Source organism: Mobula birostris, chromosome X (genome assembly GCF_030028105.1).
Source record: "Mobula birostris isolate sMobBir1 chromosome X, sMobBir1.hap1, whole genome shotgun sequence".
In the NCBI taxonomy this organism is placed as follows: Eukaryota; Metazoa; Chordata; class Chondrichthyes; order Myliobatiformes; family Myliobatidae; genus Mobula; species Mobula birostris.
In genome coordinates this window covers 73,775,108-73,799,256 of record NC_092402.1, presented here as the reverse complement: position 1 = coordinate 73,799,256, position 24,149 = coordinate 73,775,108, and the positions used below count along the sequence as shown (strand labels likewise).

The following is a 24,149-nucleotide window of genomic DNA, read 5'->3' as shown; positions in this document are numbered from 1 at the left end:
GCAGGCCAGGCAGCATCTCTAGGAAGAGGTACAGTCGACGTTTCAGGCCGAGACCCTTCGTCAGGACTAACTGAAAGAAGAGCTAGTAAGAGATTTGAAAGTGGGAGGGGGAGAGGGGAGATCCAAAATGATAGGAGAAGACAGGAGGGGGAGGGATGGAACCAAGAGCTGGACAGGTGATTGGCAAAAGGGATATGAGAGGATCATGGGACAGGAGGTCTGGGGAGAATGATCCTCTCATATCCCCTTTGCTAATCACCTGTCCAGCTCTTGGCTCCATCCCTCCCCCTCCTGTCTTCTCCTATCATTTTGGATCTCCCCCTCCTCCTCCCCCTCCCACTTTCAAATCTCTTACTAGCTCTTCTTTCAGTTAGTCCTGACGAAGGGTCTCGGCCTGAAACGTCGACTGTACCTCTTCCTAGAGATGCTGCCTGGCCTGCTGTGTTCACCAGCAACTTTGATGTGTGTTGCTTGAATTTCCAGCATCTGCAGAATTCCTGTTGTTTCCGTCCGTATAATGCCTACTGTACCTTGTTGTGTCGAATAAAGAAGCTGCTTTGTATCTACCAGTGACTCTGTCTCTCCGGCAATTTCATCCACGCCACAACATTTGGGAGGCAGGCCATTCAGGATTGTTGCAGGGCTCGCCACGATGGGGTGCAATCTAGGCGTGGTCTTATTAAGGGCGGTATAGTCTATTAACCGATATGTCCCGTCTGTTTTCTTTACCGGCCACATAGGTGAGTTAGTAGTGGCCGCAGTCTCTCTGAGTATCCCCTGGTGTTTTAGTTCCTTCACTATACCCTGGACAGCTGCCAGCGTGTCAGGTTTTATAGGATACTGCTTATGGGGTTTATGCAAGTCCCCATCTATTTTAACTGTGTTTATCTTTACCTGCCCACAATCTTGCTTGTGTCTAGCCCACATGGCTGGGAACTGCTGACAAAGTAACCCATAGACACCATCCTGGCTCCAGTCCCTAATGATCGGGGCAGCTGCGCCTACGCTAGCCAGGCCGTGTATTCTGTTGGTTGTGCGCATTCGCTGCCCCTGACTTGTCCATGTTACTTCTTCTTTTCCTGAATCTATAACAGCTCCTGCTTCCCTGAGGATGTCTATTCCAAGGATCGTGCCCTCATTATTTGGACATACCCAGAAATACACTGGAAGCTGCACTCCCCCGATTTCTAGTATTTGCGACTCGTTTCTTTCAGCTTTTACCGTTTTCCCTCCTACTCCCGTAATATAAATAGCATGTCCAGTTGTTGGCAAGGGTAGGTCAGTTATCGATACCGATACCCGTGTCCACTAACATATTGCATTGCCGGCCCCCTAACAATGCTGTTGTATACATCCGCAGGTCATCAGCACTGGCAGTGGGGGCTGCTGCCACATCCTTTTCTGACCTAGAAGCCGTCTTTACTAGTTCTGTGATCTGCTCAGCAGTCAGATTGGACAGACTGAGTACTGATGGGGTGAGTGACTGGGTGCCTGCCGTGACCTTCGCCTGGGTTTTCCCCCTTTCTTTTGGACACTGTCTCCAGCCATGTCCCGATAGGCCACAGCTGTAGCATATCAACTCCTTCACTGTCTTATACCTGGTCTGGCAGTCCTTTGCTAGGTGCCCTGGTCGTTGGTAACTAAAACAAACTCTCTGTGTCGTCGTAACAACTGCACCCACTATACCCACTTTATGATTTCTCTTGTGTTTTCTTTGGTCTGTCTCGCTGGCCCACGAAACTATCGCAGAGTAGTTGGACGCCACCGTTATGCCTAAATCTAAAACTTCCTGCTGAGCTCAGGCCTTCCTTCAGCATTTTTAGGAAGACTGGGTTGTCTCTCCCTGGATTATCCAACCCTGAATACTCCTCATATGCTCGATATTTACATTCTGCATAATCCATGGCTGTCACGTCAACTTTTTGAATCACTGCCATTATCGTTCCCCAGCTACCCTCGCCTCCCCCAGTTGCCACCTCACTTCCCCTTTAAAAGAGCGATATCCTTCTTCATTACTGGCACTCCTGGTAGTTGCCCAGGTACCATCCCGCACCCCCTGAGCCATCCTGTCCCACATATTCCTCGGGCACTTCGCTTTCACCAACAAGTGTATACCTTTCAGGTGCATCTGGTGAATTTCAACCATTTCCTCCAGCTTACGCCAGAATTCTGAATTCCCACAGGCGACTTTAAGTGAGGGCAACTCAGACAAGATGTTCTGTTTCTCCCCGGGGGTGAAGGGCTTATGAATAGTCGTAATCAAGGTCAAGGGCTGGCTCGGATCATCAGGGTTCTCAACCTGACGTTGCCTGACCTCAATAGGTGCCATTCTGGTAGATCTCTCTGGGTAAAACCTCTCCCTGAGATATCCCCACACTAATTCCCACACTACGCAAAATATCATAGACGGGTAGCAGTTAAACAGTACATACTTAACACCGCAGAGTATGTATTCCACAATCTGTCACTTTTGAGTACCTGAACTCATGATGCCTGCTGTATTCCTTTGCATCACACTTGCAAACACGTACACTAAATGCAGCTCCCCGAACGAGTATACACGCCCCCTCCCCTGGGTCAGTTACCACCTTTCGCAACTGGTGGCTCCGTCTCACCAATTTAACACCAAATGTTGTAGCATGGATGAAATCACTGGAGAGACAGAGTTACTGGTAAATACAAAGCAGCTTCTTTATTCGACACAACAAGGTACAGCAGGCATCATACGGACGGAGACCCTTTGGTGGAAAGGTCTGCTAGCTCAATGTGGGCTCGGTATTTGTTTACTAAACACAAAGGACAATTCGTATTCACAAGTATAGACAATGCTTCCTTTTGAAGCTACATACAAAACACCACACCTTCTGACTTCATCATTTCCTGATGCCAACATGTCTGGGCTGGTATTCACAGCCTTTAGGAATGCAAGTTAAATCCACAATACATTTATTTGGTATTTTACGTGCTAACATAGAGGACAATTAATATTTATAAATTATAGATAAACCTGTAAACTTCACACTTCCATCGGCAGCGTCTGGGCTAGTATTCCGATATTCACAGCTTTTAGGAAATGCATTGTTATGAACTCAATCCACAGTACCTTGTCAAACAGAAGACTGGTGGCCAGAGTCACTTAAGTGTAAATGAATCATCTACCCAAAAACTCACTCTAACAGTCTAAGGCTTTGAGAGTCACAATTCAGTCATAAATATAAATTCCACAGTCAGAAGCAATACAGAAAATCCCCATGACAAAGAGTACTATGGCTAAATAAACCAAGAAACAGCAGCTGAAACCACCGTCAGGCCTGAAACATGTTTGCTTGTACATTTAAGGTCAACATATAATTAACTGGTTTCAACAACAGACTTGCAGATGGAGAGGTTTTGACGTCTGTTTTATCCCACTCAAAATGTAAGCCCATTATGAATACATAATTCAAGTGAAACCGCTGCTTTCCATTAAAATCAAACTGAAGCAAAGCTCCAAAATAGGGACTGCCCTGTTCTAAGCACTTAAATAGCATTTGACTACCTGGAATGTAATTCAGAGAGGTGACTGTGTAACGTATTAAAATTGTTTGAAACAAATACAGATAACAGATTAGGGAAGGGGGAAGATGTGAGGGCTTAATTGTTAAGGGCTAGGAGCAGAGAGGGGAATGTGAAATTTAGTGTTAAATCAAAAGAAAATCTGTGATGATTGCTGTTAGTGGCACAAGGAATGCAAGAGCACTCAGCCATGAAGGCACTGCAGTTGAGACATTGTGCCTTATTACCAAGTGGAACACTCTCTCCACTTCTGATCCCTCTATGAGGATTGTTCCTTCGTCTTACCCTTCCTGAACTCCACAATCAGCTCTTTCGTCTTACTGACGCTGAGTGCCAGGTTGTTGCTGCGACACCACTCCACTAGTTGGCATATCTCACTCCTGTATGCCCTCTCGTCACCACCTGAGATTCTACCAACAATGGCTGTATCATCAGCAAATTTATAGATAGTATTTGAGCTATGCCTAGCCACACAGTCATGACTTTTCCCAATGGCCCATTCCCAGGTTATCAGCAAGTTGCAGTGAAACTCCCTGAACACTACACTTCTGTTGTAATGAAAAGCTTTCTGAAATGCATAATCTATTGCAGATTTCAACATTACCACAGTCCTTTAAACCCAAGGGTAATAGGGATTCCAAGAAACATCTGCATTTTATATTCATCTTGTATCCTGGAAATGAAATATGGGAGAAAATAAAACTCACTTTATTAGGCATGTTTTAAATATTATTGCTCTCTGAAAATTAGACCCTATACAGATCAAAATAGGTCTTGGTGCCTTGAAGGAGAATAGCTCAAAAACTTCCTGCACATCTGGGAAGGGTGGGCAGTAAGTCAGTGACCTATTTTGGCTGACAGATGCTTGTGGCATGAGGAACAAGGAGAATCTGGGTTCATTGTGTCAACAGGGCTGTGATTTACTTCAGGCTCTGAGCTTTGGGAAGGGAGGCTTTTTTAACTGGAGTTTTATTTTTAGATTTTATTAGTCTGTAAGTGAGAAGTATTTCTCAGCACCCTCCCAGAGTGCTTTAAACTTTACATATTGAGGACCACCATGCACAGCAAGATGCCACTGCAAAGAGAAGCAAAAGGAACGGAAAGATTTCTATTTAGATGGCACCTTTCATAACCTCAACAAGACCTGATTTACAAACAATGAAACACTTTTGAAGAGCAGACATTCCTTTAATTTAAGGAAAGTGTGACAAGAATACACATAAATTAAGATGTTTGCTGGCCTGGGCTAGCACCAGTGGCATCAGCAGTTGGTCTGCCACCTGTCCTCAGGGGAGGGAGAGATAAGGAACACAATGTAGCAGCATTTGGAGATGTTAATGAAGGAGCCATCAGTCTGGGTATTGTCAAGATCAGCTCCCCCCTTTGATCCCTGAACTGTTTGAAGTGTGATGGACAGGCGATACCCCAGCAGGGGGATAAAAAGGGATAGGTTCGCTAAGGCAGGACACACGACACCCGAGGTAACGAGACCCTGGAAGCGGTGCACCTCTCACAAGTCGGTGGGAAGCTCTTGGACGGCTGATCGCGGGATCAGCCTTAGACGCACAGGGTGGAAAGGTATGATCAGCGGGAACCCGGTGTGTGTCCACCCTCGCTTGGGTGCCAGGTTCACTGCAGAGGATCGACCGCATCTGGAGGAGGGGTCACAGTCGGTGACCTCAGGTAACATCACAAAGGACCCGCCCGAAAGCTGCTTGTGAGCAATATCGCCGGTCTGTGAGTGGAAGCCGTTTCTGAATGATCAGTCGTTCTCGTTCTCTCTCTCCCTCCTCCCCCCCCATTGTCCATCGCCATGGCAACGATTACTGCGAACTGAACTAAATTGAACTGGACTTTGTGTCACTTTGAAATTGGTCATTTACCCCTGGACAACGATAGAGCTTGATTGATCCTGTTATCTTAATTCTGTGCACATGTGTGTTTATCATTGCTGAACTGTTGCATTTATTATCCTTTCGATTACTGTGTTGCTTGTTTCTTTAATAAAACTTTCTTAGTTCTAGTAATCCAGACTCCAACTGAGTGATCCATTTCTGCTGGTTTGGCAACCCGGTTACGGGGTACGTAACAAAAGGGATAAAACAGGTAAAGCCTTCACCACCATTGAACTGCATGGAGCATTGCCGTAGGAAAGCAGCATCCATCATCAGGTACCCCACCACCCAGGTCATGCTTCCTTCTCGCTGCTGCCATCAGGAAGAAGGTACAGGAGCCTCAGGACCCACACCACCAAGTTCAGGAACAACCCCTCAATCATCAGGCTCTTGAACCAGAGGAGTAACTTCACTCGGCCCATCACTGAACTGTTCCCACAACCTAGGGATTCACTTTCAAGGACTTTTCTTATTATGTTCTCAATATTTATTGCTTATTTAATTGTTATTATTATTTCTTTTTCTTTCTTTCTTTTTGTATTTGCATAGTTTATTGTCTTTTGCACATTGGTTGTCTTCCCTGTTGGTGCAGCCTTTCATTTTATTGACGTTATTGGATTTATTGAGTATGCCCACAAGAAAATGAATCTCAGGGTTGTATATGGTGACAAATATGTACTTTGATAATAAATTTACTTTGAACTTTGAAGGGAAAGTCAAGTTATAGATTTCCACAAACATTAACACATTCTGACTGTTTTTTTTTGGTATTGGCTGAGTGTTGATGAGAAAACACAGACAAGAATTCATTAAAGTTTCTAATTTTTAATCTGTAATTTATTGAGGTTTAGAGATTCTTCACCTGTTGCTCAGGTTCAGGAGAATTCTGGATGGGTAGGTTTAATACCCTAGCCATGTGCTGCTCCCATAACCTCGCGCAGTACACTATGAACTGCAATAGGTCATGTTATCCACAATCACTGATCTGTGATCCACCACCTTACAGGTGCTCCCCAGGGTATGAGCACCTGACTTATGCACTGCCCATATCTGAAGAGGCATTGGAAGATTGGCAGCAATAATTTTCTGACTGCTGGCAACTTCTGCCTCCTGGGAACTTGGTTCATGGCCACATTTATGACTTTGTTGCGAACATTCACCCTGCCATAACCTGGGGAAAACCTGTATACCTTTTTTGGTTCATTGCTAGCAAATGTACTGAAGCTTATTACCAAGTGGAACAGACCTCTGTTAAAATTAGAATAGAACAACTACATTAAACTGAGGGAGACGTACTTAAACAACAGGAATTCTGCAGATGCTAGAAATTCAAGCAACACACATCAAAGTTGCTGGTGAACACAGCAGGCCAGGCAGCATCTCTAGGAAGAGGTACAGTCGACGTTTCAGACCGAGACCCTTCGTCAGGACTAACTGAAAGAAGAGCTAGTAAGAGATTTGAAAGTGGGAAGGGGAGGGGGAGATCCAAAATGATAGGAGAAGACAGAAGGGGGAGGGATGGAGCCAAGAGCTGGACAGTCGATTGGCAAAAGGGATATGAGAGGATCATGGGACAGGAGGCCCAGGGAGAAAGAAAAGGGGGAGGGGGGGGAAAAACCCAGAGGATGGGCAAGGGGTATAATGAGAGGGACAGAGGGAGAGAGAGAAAGAATGTGTGTATAAAAATAAATAATGGATTTCTGGACTGCTTTGTCTGCTGCTTTCACAGAGACATTACCCAGAACTTTATGGAACATAGATAAGCATAATCACATTACATCACTGACCTTTACAGCAGTATTTATTTAATGCAATCATAGAACTTTATACCTTTCCCTTCAATAAAAGGTTGCATGAGTCAATCAAAGCATACATACAACCACAACAGGCACTATGAAAGCTTGTTGTCCTTCCGTTATGATAATGACTGACACTGCTTCCCAGGTCTATGATCAGAGACTACTGTTTTGTGCACAGGATCCACGCTTTGGAGATTCCAGGTGGTTCACAGAGCCGCTGTGGACCAGTGTTCTCCATCTCAGGGCATTCCAATCACTTACAAGTCTCTTGTCATGGAGGGATTGTTTTCTAAATCAGTGTGGGTGGAAGTCAGAAACAGGAAGGGAGCAATCATACTATTAAGAGTATCTAATAGGCTTCCCAATAGCAATAAGGACATTGATGAGTGGATAATAGGCAGATTTTGGAAAATGCAAATATAACAGGGTTGTTGTCATGGGGGTCTTCAACTTCCCTAGTATTAATTTGCACCTCCTTAGTGCAAAATATTTAGATGGGGCAGAGTCCAGGAAGGATTCCTGACCTAATATGTACACAGGCCAACTAGAGGAGAGGCTATACTGGATCTAGTACTAGGTAAGAAACCTGATCAGGTGAAAGATCTGTAACTCTTGGTTCAGCTAGCGGTTTAATCTAGGGGAATGCAGCCCTCGGCCCAGCCAAATTTAAGAAATCTTGTTTGGGTGGATGCTGCGCGATGTGTCCCCTGTTATAAATCAGTACCACAAAATAACAAATAGTACACAATATATGATTAAACAATTGAGCTTTATAATTCTTAATTTGACTGTATGGTTAATAAAAAAAAACAGAAAAGAGCCCATTCTCATGAAACAGTCTAATACACAACATTGGAGCTCACTGTTTAGTCCACCGGTTTCCCATTGACCTCCTTGGAGCGTAGCCGACCCTCGGACCCTCACTCCAAGTCCACTCCATCCAGCGGTCTACCAACTCTCTCCATTCGCGTCTTCTCTCCTCATCTCTCCCTGGCAAAATACCGCGAAATCCCTGCTCCCGGACCCACAAGAAAGAATAATATCCCTTTCATTGGATTGCCCACATTTCAAAGCCCTGTTGTCTCTTGTCATAACCCAAACATTGCTGCTACAGAGAAACCATTACATTAGTAGTGAAACCTTACAGCGCGTTACACCCTCCCCCCACCAAATTTAGTCATGTCCTCATGACGTTGAGATAATTCGCCAACCCTTCTGGCAAAACACAAAGCCCAATCCAGGTGTAAAAGGCAGTGACTTAGCTCCCCAACACGGTAGGGGTCACACTCTGTTCCCCTGGTGCTACGTAGGCCAGCCCATCCGGTGGTCTCGTAATTCCCTGAGACCTCCATACCCCCTCAGCTCACTCTTCAGGTTCAGACACTACTGGGGATACTTCTGGTCTACCTGGCAAGGCCTCCCCCGACCTATCACTCGTGTCCACCTACAACTCAGACCCCTCGGTCTTTTGGCCAAGCCCCACTTCATCCCTTGCAAGGTCCCCCTGCAACCCAGGCTGTCCACAGATAGCCACCCCTCCGCTTCACCTGACCCAGTGGGAGAAGGGCTTGAAGTCTCTTGCTCAATCAATGGGGATTTAGCAAAAGGCAGCATTCGCCACACATCCAGGTCCTCATCCTCCGAATCAGTATCTCTCTAAGGGGTGGGGGCCAGCCTAACCTCTCCTGTTGTGGGCCTTGCAGTCACTCCGCGTTTCTGCAGAGTTCTCTTACTAAGTGTAGGCTCCAAGTCGGGCTCTGGATCTACCTGCACCTCTTGTCCCAGGGGCAGCAGGTGGTTCCGATGGAGAATCTTGCCGGGGCCACTCCCCTCCTCTGGTTTCACCCGGAAAACTGGTAGGTTTGGCATCTGACTCTCCACCACATGAGGTGTAGCCACCCAGCGGTCAAACAACTTATGCTTCCCAGGTAGCCCCAAACTCCTTATGAGAACCCTATCTCCCAGCAGGAGTTGGGAGAACATCACCTTTTGATCATACCTCCTCTTATTTCCTTGATTCTGTTTGGCAGCCACAACCACAGCTAATTCATAAGCCCTTTTCAGCTCCCTTCTCATGTCAGACACATACTTCAGATAAGTCTTCGGTGATAAGTCACCCTCATCAGTCCCAAAACAAGGGTCAATGGGCAACCTCGTCTGCAGCCAAACATCAGATACTGTAGTACGATGAACATCCGGTAGCTTAATTTCAGGTACAGTTGTAACTGTGGACCAGATGTCCAATATGTTGACTCCACCTGCTCTTCTTGCTGATCTCCAAGAACCCAAGCGTTTTTAGCAAGGTCTGGTTAAACCTCTCTGGCTGGGGATCACCCTGCGGGTGATAGGGCGCGATCCTCGACTTCTTGACTCCAAGCATGCAGTCGACTTCTTGACTCCAAGCATGCATTAACTCATGGATGAGTCTGCTCTCGAAATCCCGTCCCTGATCACTATGGATCCACCTAGAAAGGCTATAATAAACAAAATACTTCTCCCATAACACTTTGCCACTGTTGATGCCCTTTGGTCCTTGGTAGGAAAAGCCTGTGCATATCTGGTGTAGTGGTCTGTGATGACTAAGACATTCGCTGCGTTGCTGGCACTGGGCTCTATTGACAAGAAATCCATACACACCAGGTCCAGGGACCCCACACTCTGCAAGTGGGACAAGGGAGCTGCCCGCGTAGGCAGCGTCTTCCGCCGTATACATCAAATGCACGTCTTGCAGTATTCTTCGACCTCCGACTTCATCCGGGGCCAGTAAAACTGGTCTCTGAGCAATCCATAGATCTTTTCAACCACCAAATGTCCAGCATCATCATGAAATGACTTCAACGCAATCCTCCGATACTTCTCCGGCAGAATCAGCTGGCAATAGTGAGGTCGGTCCGGGGTTGATGTGACCTGGTATAGGATCTGATTCCACAACTCCGACTGAGGCCATTCTCTCAGTAGTGGGGGTACTGATGCATGTTTCGTCTTCTCCGCCTGAACCATGTCTCCCTTTTCGACTGCTGACCAAATGATACCAATGCCCGGGTGGTCTCACTGAGCCGTTGCCACTTCCCCAAAACTCAATTCCAGCAGCTGATTTGTCTTCAGAGTGGTCAGGTTACAGTAAACTTGGGGGATGGTATCTTCAGAAGCTCCCAATTGATCCGCCGCTCGATCTGGCCCCTCCTTTCCCTCTGCCTTCACGGTGATGGCAAACTGACACAGGGCCTTCACCCCTGGGGCAGGAACACTCTCCCACTTCTCGTCCCTGTCCAGTCCCTCATGCACCCGTCGGGACAAAGCATCAGCATCAATGTTCCGGCTTCCCGGCCGGTGCTTCAGGCTGAAATCATAGGCAGACAACGCCGCCAACCACCGGTAGCCCATGGCATCCAGTTTCGCTGAGGTCAGGATATAAGTTAGGGGGTTGTTGTCCATTCTCACCTCAAACTTGGCCCCGTAGAGGTAGTCACTCAGCTTATCCATCACTACCCATTTCAATACCAGAAATTCCAACTTGTGCATGGGATAATTTTTCTCAGAGGGTGACAGACTCTGGCTGACAAACACAACAAGTCTCAACCTGGTGCCCTGATCCCGATAGAGGACACTCCCTAAGCTCTCTCTGCTGGCATCCGTGTGCAGTACATACAGCAATCGGGGGTCAGCAACAGCCAGCACCAGTGCCTGGGTCAGCAGCTCCTCACATTTTGCAAACCTCTGTCCAAGAGGCTTCGACAGGCTAAGATACTTTCCACCCTCCTGTCCTTTTTTCGCCCTCTCTTTCTTCCCCAAGGGAAGGTAGCCGTACAGAAGCTGATTCAATGGGTGAGTCACTTTCGCGTAGCCTTTCACAAACCTCCAATAGTAACCACAGAACCTGAGGAACGAGCGCAAAGCGCTCACAGTCTGGGGTCTTGGCCAAGTGGTCACCACTTTAATCTTAGACAGATCTGTAGCTACTCAATTCCATAAGGCTATGTGCCCAACATAGCTAACGGACTTTTGGCAGAACTGGCACTTGTCCAGGGAAAGTATTAACCCTTCAGCTTTCAGGTGGCCCAGCGCCTTCAGCAGCCTCACTTCATGTTCTTCCAAGGTGGATCCAAACACTATGAGGTCATCCAGATACACCAATACCTTAAGTAAGTTCATATCCCCCACCATCTTCTCCATGACCCGCTGGAAATTTGCAGGGGATACCAATATGCCCTGGGACATCCTTTCAAACTGGAAAAATCCCAGGGGGCATATAAATGCTGTCTTCTCTTTGTCAGCCTCACTCATGGGGATCTGGTAATATTCACTCCTCAAGTCCCGCACACTGAACTACTTGGCCAGCGCGTCTTCAATCCTTGGGACCGTATACTGGTCAGGGACGGTGTGCCTGTTCAGAGTCCTATAGTCCACACACATGCGTACCTTCCCATTCTTCTTTAGGGGCACTACTATTGGGGATGCACAGAGGTTTCGGGACTCGATGATGATCCCAGTTTCCTTCAACTTACACAAATGTTGCCGAATGACCTCCACATCTGCAAGGGCCAGCCTCCGTGACTGCTCTCTAAACGGGGTGTCCTCGGTCACCCGGATAGTGTGACGGGTGCTCTTGGAACAACCCACATCAAACTTGTCAGTGGAAAAGATACCTTCCAGCTTCAACATCTTCTCTACCAACCTCCTCTTCAAACCCAGAGGAACCGGGGAGTCCCCGAAGTTGAATGACTCAGCGGTCAACTTTCCCCCTTTTTCCAGTAGTTTCTCCCTGGCTTGTCCCACAGGTACACTTGACATTACCGTCACCGAGAAAAGATGCACGAGGGGCATCCCCCGCTTGAAGGTGACCTCCCTCTTCGTGACAATCACTGCCATCCTGCTCGCCTGTACAACCAAGGGCATCTGCAATTCGGGCCTCACCAGTACCCCAGCAGGCATTCCCGACTCCTCTTCATGGTCTTCCGGAGCATCCACTGAGGACCTCACCCTCAGGCACTCTGGGAAATTTGGGGGTCCCCATCACTCTCACTACTTTCCCAGGCCGTACCACCATTGGCTTCGACTGGGTGAACCACACAGTACTTTGTCTAAATTCGGTACCCAGACCAATGCAGCCACACACTTCCTCAAAAGCAGCTCGAAACACTGGGTGCATGGACAATGTTCCCAGAAAGCTCTCACCCGCCTTCTCCCTGCAGGCCCCCATGAGCCTCCTCACAAGAGGGGTGCTGGTCCCCACCAGAAGTGAAACGCCGCCCATCACAACAGGGTCTGAGCAAACCAGTACCAATGTATCAAGGACCTCAGACATCCAGGACGAGCTCCCACAATTGTAAATCTTGGTTTGGCTAGCAGCTTAATCTAGGGGAAGACAGCCCTCGGCCCAGCCAAATGTAAGAAATCTTGTTTGGGTGGATGTTACACGATGTGTCCCCTGTTACAAATCAGTACCATGAAATAACAAACAGTACACAGTATGCGATTAAACCACTGAGTTTTATAATTCTTAATTTGACTATATGGTTAGTAAAGAAACAAAAAAGAAAAGAGGCCCATTCTCATTAAAAAGTCTAATGCGCAACGTTGGAGCTCACGGTTCAGTCCACTGGTTTCCCGTCGACCTCACCCTCACTCCATCCGGCGGTCTACCAACTCTCTCCATTCACGTCTTCTCTCCTTTTCTCTCCCCAGCAAAAGACCGCAAAATCCCTGCTCCCAGACCTGCAAGAAAGAACAACACCCCTCTCATTGGATAGCCAACATTCCAAAACCCCGTTATCTCTAGTCATAACCCAAACATTGCTGCTACAGAGAAACCATTACGTTAGCAGTGAAACCTTACAGCACGTTACAGATCTCTCAGTGGAGTAGCATTTTGGAGATAGTGACCACAAATCCATTACCTTTAGCATAGTCATAGATAAGGATAGGAGATCCAATATGAGAAGCTATTTAATTGGGGGAGAGTTAGTTACGTCAGGAGCTTGGGAGCATAAATTGAGAAAAGATGTCCTTAGGGAAATGCACAATAGAAATGTGGAGGTTGCTTAGGGACCACTTGATTGGAATTCTTGATAGGTTTGTCCCAGTGATATCGGGAAAGGAGAATAAGGTGAATGAGAGTGAACTCTCTCAAACTATCAGGCCCCAGTGGTGTACTTTGTAGGATTCTGGAAACCTGTGCAACCAACTGGCAGGAGTGTTCAAGAACATCATCACTCTCACTGCTGTGGTCAGTAATTCCCATCTGCTTCAAAAGGACAACAATCATACCAATGCCCAAGAAGAACTCACATCTACATTGATGAAGTACTTTGAGAGGTTGGTCATGGCCAGTATCAACTCCTGCCGAAGCAAGGATCTGTACGCAATTTGCTTATCGCAGCAACAGGTCTACAGCAGATACAATCTCACTGGCTCTCCACTCAGTCTTCGATCACCTAGACAACAGTAATAACTACATCAGGCTGCAGTTTATTGACTACAGCTCAGTATTCAATATAATCATAATTCTAATCAAGAAGCTCCAAAGCTTTGTACTTTGTATCTCTCTCTGCAACTGGATTTCCTCACTGGGAGACCACAGTCAGGTCAGATTGGAAATAACATCTCCTCCTCGCTGACATTCAACACTGGCGTAGCTCAAGGGTGCTTGCTTAGCCCATTGCTTTGCTCTCTCTACATCAGCAGTTCCCAGCTATGAACCAATACCATTAAGCAAGGGGCCTGTGGACTCCAGTTTGGGAACCCCTGCTCTACACCCTCAGCTTGTGGCTAGGTACAGCTCAAATGCCTTCTATAAATTTGCCAATGACACACCATTGATGGCAGAATTGAGCTCAACATCAATAAGACCAAGGAATTGATTGTGGACTTCAGGAAGATGGGCCATTTCAAGTTCCTGGGTGTCAACATCTCTGAAGATCTATCCTGGGCACAGCATACTGATGCAATTACAAAGAAGGCATGACAACGGCTATATTTCATTAGGAGATTGAGGAAATTTGCAATGTCAACCAAGTCTTTGCAAATGCACACCCAATTTCTACAGATGTATTGTGGAGAGAATTCTAACTGCTGTCTGGTATGGAGGGGTCACTGCACAGGATTGGAAAACTCTGCAGAAAGTTGTAAACTCAGCCAGCTCCATCCTAGGCACTAGTCTCCTAGCCATGAGGCTACCTTCAAAAGTCGATACCTCAAAAAGGTCATTAAAGCAGGCCCATGAATCATTCTGAGTAGAGGGAGAAAGCTTGCACTATGTTCATGAACTTGATTTAAAAGTGATTGATCAGACAGTCTACACTTACAACAGTAGGACCCACCCCAGACATCTAACCTATGTTAACTCCCCTCTTTTCCCATCAGAATGGCAAAACAATCAAAATTATGTGGATCAAAATCAGAATATAGTCTTTGCTAGGCCTTGTTCTAGGTGAGTTAGTATCCTGAACAGTTGCGTTGTGGCCTGGTTCGGTAATTCCAAAGCATGGGATCACAAGAGGCTGCAGAGATTGTGGATATAGCTCGGTCCATCGTGAGCACAGTCCCCTCCTTCACCGACAGCATCTGCAAGAGGTACTGTCTCAATAAGGTAGCATCAGTCATCAGTGATCCCCTCTACCTGGGTTACGCTCTCATCTTATCAGTGCTACTGTCAAGCAGGATATACAGAAACTGAAGTACTGAAGTAAAACTTAGAATACTTACCTTGACACGGAGAGACAGAGTTACCCAGGTAAACCTCGGTACTGAAGTAAAACTTAGAATACACAATCCTAAGTGGCCGGGAACGTTAATTACCACACTGGCTAAACAACACTCTGGCAACGAGTGGATGCAAAGCCGAGCTTTTGATGCTGCAGGTCTTGATGAGAACCAGGTGTATCGCCATCAAAGGGAACTAGGAGAAAATGGGGAATTAACAGTCGGGACTGTGACACTATGTTTTTATCCTTCAGCAAGTTTCATGCATGATGCAGTCTTTCAGATCCCTTGGATTTAATGTATAAAATCATCAAGGTACTGGGTCAAGCAAAGCCAGGTCTGGAAAATGGGGCTCAATCCCAGCCACATGTGGGTCAGTCCCACCTGGGCGAGGATGGGGTTAAATCTCGTCTCCTACTTTACATGCCAGTGCTTTGAACCAAGTAAATTTGCAGCAACTTGGCTGAAGAGAGTTGGCAACTTAATCTCTCTTTATTTGCTGTTCTTGGTGTAATTTTAAGCACGGTGCAGAGAAATGGTGCTCACTGTAGAGCCAAGTAGCTGATTGGAACAGGAAGAGTTAAGTTGTGGTCACATTGAAGTGAATATAGTAATCAAAGCAAGGATGCAGTATGTATCCAATTATCCCAGCAGCGTGCCAACAACCACATCATATTTTTGCTGTCGTCCCAGTGCCACGAGACGAAGAAAAGGCAGCAGTGCTTGCATGTGAGTGCAAAACTGCCTGGGCTCAACATAACTCATGGGTTAGAAGGATTCAAATAAAAACTGTGTATCTGAGAACTCATGGTTCAACCAGTGATCCAGTACAACTTTGACAGAACATTTCAGATGTTTCACCTGACGATGCTCTTCCTCCTTCTCAAAGGTAAGGGTCAGCCTTTCCTCTTCTGGGTGCTCTAGTTGGCTGTGTCACAACCCTGAACCACTGGCTGCTTTGTCTTGTTACCTGCCTTTGTAACTTGTAATCCAGTCCCAATGTAATTCTGACACTGCGATAGATAAATGTTCGAGGTCCCAGAGAGTAAAAACTATTCTGGAGTTTTGCTTGAAATGTGAGAATTAAAAGTACTTACATCACTGTACTGTAGTTCTTGTTACAAACAGATCATTTAGAGCTGACTGAGTGGCTTCATGACTAACTGAATAGATGGAAACGTTGTCTCAATTGGACCACGGGAAATGTAGAAGCCAATTTTTACACAGCAAGGTTCCATGAGCAGTAATTGACTGAATCATTTAGTTCAGATATTGACTGAGGAAAGAATGCGACTTTGTTTTCTGTTGACTAATACCGTTGGATCTTTTAATCTCACACAATAAGGAAGTAGACCTCAGTTGCTCAGAGATGGTGGATATTACCAACAGCAGTGCCCACCAGTTCACGGTGTGGGATCAGTGGCCAACTCCAGCCGCCCAAGTGGACCCACCATGACTCAGGGAGCAGATGCTGGTCACTCATGCAACACCTCAGTACCGCAGGATTCGCCCAACAATGCAATGCTGCATCAGACGGTCCAGCAGCTTCACACAAACTCAGACTGGTATTCTGTAAACTCAGATTACTGTCACCTGCAGTGCGCACAGGGGCTCAGAGGGTGTTCCAGCACTTCAGCAGTTAGACTTTCAGCTGATCACCAGGTGTCTATGGCATCGCCCTCAATGACCCCTTGACGTCCTGACTCCCACGTTTGTCACGTTACTATGGCAGTGTCTGCCTGGCAGTCAGCTGTTTTAGTTCCCCTTTAAGTTCAGTAAGCTTAGCTCTTGGGGCTCTTCAGGAGACACAAAATAAGTAAAAATTAGAAGGTACAGTATGACATCTGGTTGGAATGATGCAGGTAAGCTAGAATTGTGCAAATCCTGGAATGATTTACTCATAGATCCAATCATGGGCACAACTCTTGTGCTCCACCATTCCCTCTGACTTGAACCAAACACTAATCTTTTTCTGTGCACTTAGTACAGAGTCACTCCCATAAATGATATCCCTGCCAACCTGAGTGCAGAGTCTCCACCAACGGTACAAAGCTTGGTGCTGCATTGACAGGTCCCACCCAGCGTCCTCCTGATAGGCTCACTACAATGCTGACACAGTGAGGTCTACTCCTGGTGATCAGATTCAGAGCTGCCTGTGTTGCCCTCCACACTTAGTCTTCTCCACTGACAGAAAGCTTCTGTCCCCGGCCACTGCAGCCATTGCTCAATGAGCAGTTGGACAACTTCATGCATGTAGAAATAGGGAAAGCTTGGAGACAGTGCAAGAGGGAGGGTAGGCAGGTGAGGGAGAAAGGATGCGCTCAGACCGATGGTTTGAGATGTGTCTGTTTTAATGCAAGAAGCATCATGAACAAAGCAGATGAGCTTAGACCGTGGATCAGTACTTGGAGCTATGATGTGGTGGCCATTACAGAGACTTGGATGGCTCAGGGGCAGGAATGGTTACTTTGAGTGCCAGGCTTTATATGTTTCAGAAAGGACAGGGAGGGAGGCAAAACAGGTGGGGGCGTGGAGGCATGACAGTGTCATGACTGCAGGAAAGGAGGAAGTCATGGAGGGATTGTCTACGGAGTCTCTGTGGGTGGAAGTTAGGAATAGGAAGGGGTCAATAACTCTACTGGATGTTTTTTATAGACCACCCAATAGTACCAGGGACATCAGTGAGCAGATAGGGAGACAGATTCTGGAAAGGTGTAATAATAACTGGGTTGTTCTGGTGGGAGATTTTAATTTCCCAAATATCGATTGGCATGTTCCAATAGCGAGGGGTTTACATAGAACATAGAATAGTACAGCACAGTACAGGCCCTTTGGCCCACAACGTTGTGCCAACCCTCAAACCCTGCCTCCCATATAACCCCCACCTTAAATTCCTCCAGATGGGGTGGAGTTTGTTAGCTGTGTCTAGGAAGGTTTCCTGACACAATATGTAGATAAGCTTACAAGAGGGGAGGCTGTACTTGATCTGGTATTGGGAAATGAACCTGGTCAGGTGTCAGGTCTCTCAGCGGGAGAGTATTCTGGAGATAGTGATCACAATTCTATCTCCTTTACCACAGCATTGGAAAGGGATAGGAACAGACAAGTTAGGAAAGTGTTTAATTGGAGTAAGGAAATATGAGACTATCAGGTTGGAACTTGGAAGCATAAATTGGGAACAGATGTTCTCAGGGAAATGTACAGCAGAAATGTGGCAAATGCTTAGGGGATATTTGCGTGGAGTTCTACATAGGTACGTTCCAATGAGACAGGGAAAGGATGGTAGGGTACAGGAGCTATGGTGTACAAAGGCTGTTGTAAATCTAGTCAAGAAGAAAAGAAAAGTTTACGAAAAGTTCAAAAAACTAGGTAATGATAGAGATCTAGAAGATTATAAGGCTAGCAGGAAGGAGCTTAAGAATGAAATTAGGAGAGCCAGAAGGGGCTATGAGAAGGCCTTGGCAGACAGGATTAAGGAAAACCCCAAGGCATTCTACAAGTATGTGAAGAGCAAGAGGATAAGACGTGAGAGAATAGGACCAAACAAGTGTGACAGTGGAAAAGTGTGTATGGAACCGGAGGAGATAGCAGAGGTACTTAATGAATACTTTGCTTCAGTATTCACTACGGAAAAGGATCTTGGCGATTGTAGGGATGACTTACAGAGTGTTGAAAAGCTTGAGCATGTAGATATTAAGAAAGAGGATGTACTGGAGCTTTTGGAAAGCATCAAGTTGGATAAGTCACTGGAACTGGACGAGATGTACTCCAGGATACTGTGGGAGGCGAGGGAGGAGATTGCTGAGCCTCGGGCAATGATCTTTGCATCACCAATGGTGACGGGAGAGGTTCCGGAGGATTGAAGAATTGCGGATGTTGTTCCCTTATTCAAGAAAGGGAGTAGAGATAGCCCAGGAAATTATAGACCAGTGAGTCTTACTTCAGCGGTTGGCAAGTTGATGGAGAAAATCCTGAGAGGCAGGATTTATGAATATTTGGAGAGGCATAATATGATTAGGAATAGTCAGCATGGCTTTGTCAAAGGCAAGTCGTGCCTTACGGGCCTGATTGAATTTTTTGAGGATGTGACTAAACACATTGATGAAGGTAGAGCAGTAGATGTAGTGTATATGGATTTCAGCAAGACATTTGATAAGGTACCCCATGCAAGGCTTATTGAGAAAGTAAGGAGGCATGGGATCCAAGAGGACATTACTTTGTGGATCCAGAACTGGCTTGCCCACAGAAGGCAAAGAGTGGTTGTAGGCGGGTCATATTCTGCATAGAGGTCAGTGACCAGTGGTGTGCTTCAGGGATCTGTTCTGGGACCCCCTACTCTTCTTGATTTTTATAAATGACCTGGATGAAGAAGTGGAGGGATGGGTTAATAAATTTGCTGATGACACAAAGGTTGGGGGGTGTTGTGGATAGTGTGGAGGGCTGTCAGAGGTTACAACGGGACATTGATAGGATGCAAAACTGGGCTGAGAAGTGGCAGATGGAGTTCAACCGAGATAATGTTCATTGTGGTAGGTCAAATATGATGGCAGAATATAGTATTAATCGTAAGACACTTGGCAGTGTGGAGGATCAGAGGGATCTTGGAGTCCGAGTCCATAGGACACTCAAAGCTGCTGCGCAGGTTGACTCTGTGGTTAAGAAGGCATATGGTGCATTGGCCTTCATCAATTGTGGGATTGAGTTCAAGAGCCGAGAGGTAATGTTGCAGCTATATAGGACCCTGGTCAGATCCTACTTGGAGTACTGTGCTCAGTTCTGGTTGCCTCACTACAGGAAGGATGGGAAACCATAGAAAGCGTGCAGAGGAGATTTACAAGGATGTTGCCTAGATCAGAGAGCATGTCTTATGAGAACAGGTTGAGTGAACTTGGCCTTTTCTCCTTGGAGAGACGGAGGATGAGAGGTGACCTGATAGAGGTGTATAAGATGATGAGAGGCATTGGTTGTGTGGATAGTGAGAGGCTTTTCCCCAGGACTGAAATGACTAGCACGAGAGGGCATAGTTTTAAGGTGCTTGGGAGTAGTTACAGAGGAAATGTCAGGGGTAAGTTTTTTACGCACTGAGTGGTGAGTGCATGGAATGGGCTGCTGGTGATGGTGGTGAAGGCGGAAACGATAGGGTCTTTTAAGAGATTCCTGGATAGGTACACGGAGCTCAGAAAAATAGAGGGCTATGGGTAACCCTTGGTAATTTCTAAGGTAAGGTGATGTTCGGCTCAGCTTTGTGGGCCGAAGGGCCTGTGCTGTGCCGTAGGTTTTCTATGTTTCTACAACAGAAAGCATGGGTGATTAGCTGATGCTTTCAAACAACCATTGATCCATAAGTAAATTTGGAATGTTCATTTTGTGTTTATGGCCGGCTGGATGTTGAAAGTGGGAAAGTATTCTGAGGGGCTGCTGGGGAATAGAAATATATTTGTGGTTACTAATATCATATGCATTAGTTCCTCAGCAATAGCCAGAGCAGCAAGTGCTTGAGTAGGTTACCCCCATTTCCTGCTCAGCTTCCTCCAAATCCCCCTACTCTTGTTCTCCAGCTTATCCCTGTGGAGTAGTGAGCCTGTGCAGTGTCCAAAGGACCACACACATCTTGGACACCTGATCTGCAAGACTCATCCGGAATAGTACAAGCAGCAGAAATATTATTTCGCTATGTAACTGTTCCACTTCACCCAGGGCTGAAAGAAATTTAAATTTCTTACCAGTATGGCTGAATGGCCAACATCTTGCTGGCAGTTTCCTTACCGGAATGCTGTACCAGATTGTACTACTTTACTTTTGCCTCTGTCTTTGCATCGCAGCAGAGCCACTGCAGGTGGATCACTCATTGAACCACATCGATAGTGGATAACTTTTATCCAACAGCTGCTATTATTTGGTTTGCTGTGGTGAAAACAAGGGGAACAACCTATTAGCCTGGTGTTTGGACTGGCCGATGTTCATAACTGGCGTTTAAGCAACCGTGCACAGGACAAAAAGCAAAAAAAAGCAAGAAGTTTTGGTCTCATATTCTGGCTGCTGTTGAGGTTCTGAATGAACCATTGGCCACATTGCCTGTGTTCAGAACCAATTCCAGCATGAACTCAACCCTGACTTCAGCTCTCTGGGACTCAGCAATGGCAGCTGTGCTAACAACATTTGTTTCAAATATTGTTGGTTGTTGTGCAGCCTTATGTCAACAGATATAATCTAGAGGGACCTGCATTGTTGTTGCTATTGGGAAGCCACAGACCAATTCTTTGTGTTACAGAGAATAAGCTTTTTATAGGAACAAAATCTTCTAAACTCTTCTTCTCATGAACTGTGAGAATTTGATGCAGTGGTAATCATAGTGCAGTAGCTGTTTTATACGCAGGGTAAAAGGTAATTGGATCTCAATTGATCCTATTACTCTTTTTCAGTAGTCACTGACTCCTGCTACAGACCCCTGACTAGAATATAAGCCTGGTTCCAACTCACACTCTGGACCAGTCCTCCTCCTCACATTAACCTTGCAACAAAGGAATCCACCCTTTCCAATCCCAGAAATCAAAAGGCCACTCTTTCCAAAGATGAAATAGTATCCAAACATTTCCAGTTTTTGTGAGGCAATTTTGTGAGTTGGAAACTAGATTTGTCCTGCCACACAGTCATATCACACAACTGTAAGTCTATAATATAAGATCTATTCAGACAAATTGGAAATTTGATTAAGGCCCCACTTTTAGCATCAGTAGCAATGAAGAACCATGGCAGATGTGTTCTAATCACATCATTTGGTGTTGAAATATTGAACAGGTGATGGAATCTCTGCTCTTTCACATGAGAGAGTCTCTTACATTGGACTGAGGAAAGCAGGAGACCATTCATCAGGCTCATCCTACCCCCTTCACTCTCAATCAATGGTGAAACGATCTACTGCTGACCATGTGTATTTTGAAGATCCTCTCATCTTCGATGCAAGTCCTCAGTTTAAAACTTTTGTTATTCACAAATCAGAAAGTGAAAGCAGGGATGCCATCCTCGAGGTGTCTAATCCTGTCCCACATGATCTTATGGGAGTTGGAGCAAGACACTACAAGGAGATTGAAAAATCTGTCACATGCTGTGCTCTTGATTCTCGACTTCTAAGGAATTCTAATCCACCTCAAAATAACAGACATTCAAATTCAAATTCTAGTGTTTCTACTCCTACAGACATTTTTCCTGTCAATGAGGTGATAGAGGGGAGTGGCTTACATCCCCTGGAGCCTGACACAGAAGACACCAACCCTGGATCTCAAAGAATAACCAGCATGGAATTTGAAGGCACCAGCAAAACATCCGGCAGTATGGTTACACCTTCCAATGAAAACAGACAGAAGTATCTGATTACATCATACACATCAAACTCTCATCTGGACCATAGCTATATTCCAACAAAGTCTGAGAATGTCTTGCAAAGAGGTCTGCCTTCATTAGATGGGGTCTCAACCAGTAGCAGAAAGATGAATGAGAGTAACAACAATTCAGAGGGGGTATCAGACACACCAACAGCAACATCAGAGCAATGGGAGCATTGGCCTTTCCAGCGGACATTAATCACTGAACCAAATACAATCCAGAGCTCCAATGACTCCTGGAGTGTTTGTAAGCCAGGATATATCCATAAGAATGACTCATGCTGGTCTGTTTGTGAACTGATTCCCAATTATTGTTACAACGGAGGTGAATGTGGAGTCATTGAAAATGTTGGTGCGATTTGCAGGTAGGAAGGACTCTTTTAAACTCCGTTCATTAATAAAATATATAATTATCTTTCTCCGTAAATCTTATCACAGTGATCATTGTTTCAGGTCATCTGTGGTTACTCCCTGATAACCCCCTTCTCGTCTTTCTATATCTGCAGTTGTTCCTACTATACAAAGCCTGAAACATGTCAACAGTGAAGAACAAATAGTAAAATGGTAGATATTATTATTCCCAGTAATTTCTAACCTAATATTATCTAATCTAAACCAATCTAATACAAACTAATCTAATCCTTATTAGTCTCTTCCAGGCAAAGGTAGTCAAAGTGAACTGTTCCTCATCCAGTTGAAACCCACAAAAGTGTATTGTTGAACCTTGAGATTGCTACTTACTTTTAAATGTTAACTAATCAGATTTAGATGCAGATTCAGATTTATTTATCACATGTACATCAAAACTTACAGTGAAATGTGCCATTTGTGTTAACAACCAGCACAACCCAAGAATGTGCTGTGGCAGCCCACAAGCTTCGCCACATATTCCGGCGCCAACATAGCATGCCCACAATGTTCATAGTCCCTGCTATCTCTCTGTGTGATTAGGTGCAGTGCAAAGGATCACACCTGGTACAGAGGACGACGGTGCCAGACAGTGATCACGGAGGTTCAGCTAACATGCATACTGATTGGCGCATCTCTGCTTGTTGCTATCCTGTTCCTCATTCTCATAGTGACCTTTACCCTGAAGCTGCGGTCTCTCAAAAAAGCTCAGCAAAGATTTGACTCCAGAAGGTTGGTAACAAATTGCACTTTTCATTATCTGTATACAAAATGGCAAAGAATGCCAGTTATTAGAAGGCGATTTAGTGTGCTTGAACAAGCTGGTGTGTCTGATGGGACCTTTGGGCTCTGGCAGTGCTGACGAGGAATTCAGATGCCTAGAAACACAGACAAATGCTGGAGAAACTCAGCAGATCAGGCAGCATCTCTGGAAAAGTCGACGTTTTGGGTCAAGACTCTTCTTCAGGATTGAGAAGGATGGGGGAAGACGCCAAAATAAAAAGGAGAAGGGGAAAGAGGCTAGCTGGAAGGTGATAGGTGAAGCCAGGTGGGTAGGAAAGGTAAAGGGCTGGAGAGGAAGGAATCTAATAGGAGAGGAGAGTGGACTATGGGAGCAAGGGAAGGAGGAAAGGACCCAGGGGGAAGTAATAGGCAGTGAGAAGAAGTAAAAGGTCAGTGGGGAATGGTGCGGGGGGGGAATTTGTTTACCAGAAAGAGAAATCGATGTTCATGCCATCAGATTGGAGGGTACCCAGCTGTAATGTAAGGTGTTGTTCCTCCACCGTGAGAGTGTCCTCATATTGGCACAAGAGGAGGTCATGGACCGACATAATGGAACAGGATGCACGCTGCCTCTGAAACTGCTGCGTGCACCTGAGAGAGAGGGAATGATTTCTAATGGTCAATAA

The 24,149-nt window shown here is 45.8% G+C and overlaps 1 protein-coding gene across 8 annotated transcripts in view; it reads left to right on the top strand.

Annotated features, from left to right (window-relative positions):
* Positions 1-15,660: 15,660 nt before the first annotated feature.
* The window catches only part of LOC140191392 (uncharacterized), a 30,665-nt gene continuing 22,176 nt past the window's right edge, over positions 15,661-24,149 (top strand). For 6 of the 8 annotated variants that reach the window (XR_011883818.1, XM_072248776.1, XM_072248774.1 and 3 more), the window contains exons 1-3: positions 15,661-15,839; positions 21,749-22,697; positions 23,284-23,472. Coding sequence is in view for 7 of the 8 variants with exons in the window: in XM_072248776.1 (XP_072104877.1) it covers positions 15,758-15,839; positions 21,749-22,697; positions 23,284-23,472 (1,220 nt within the window). In the remaining variant the exon portion in view is untranslated. The remainder of the gene's footprint in view (positions 15,840-21,748; positions 22,698-23,283; positions 23,473-24,149) is intronic. The other 2 variants (XM_072248777.1, XM_072248775.1) reach the window with 2 other exon arrangements.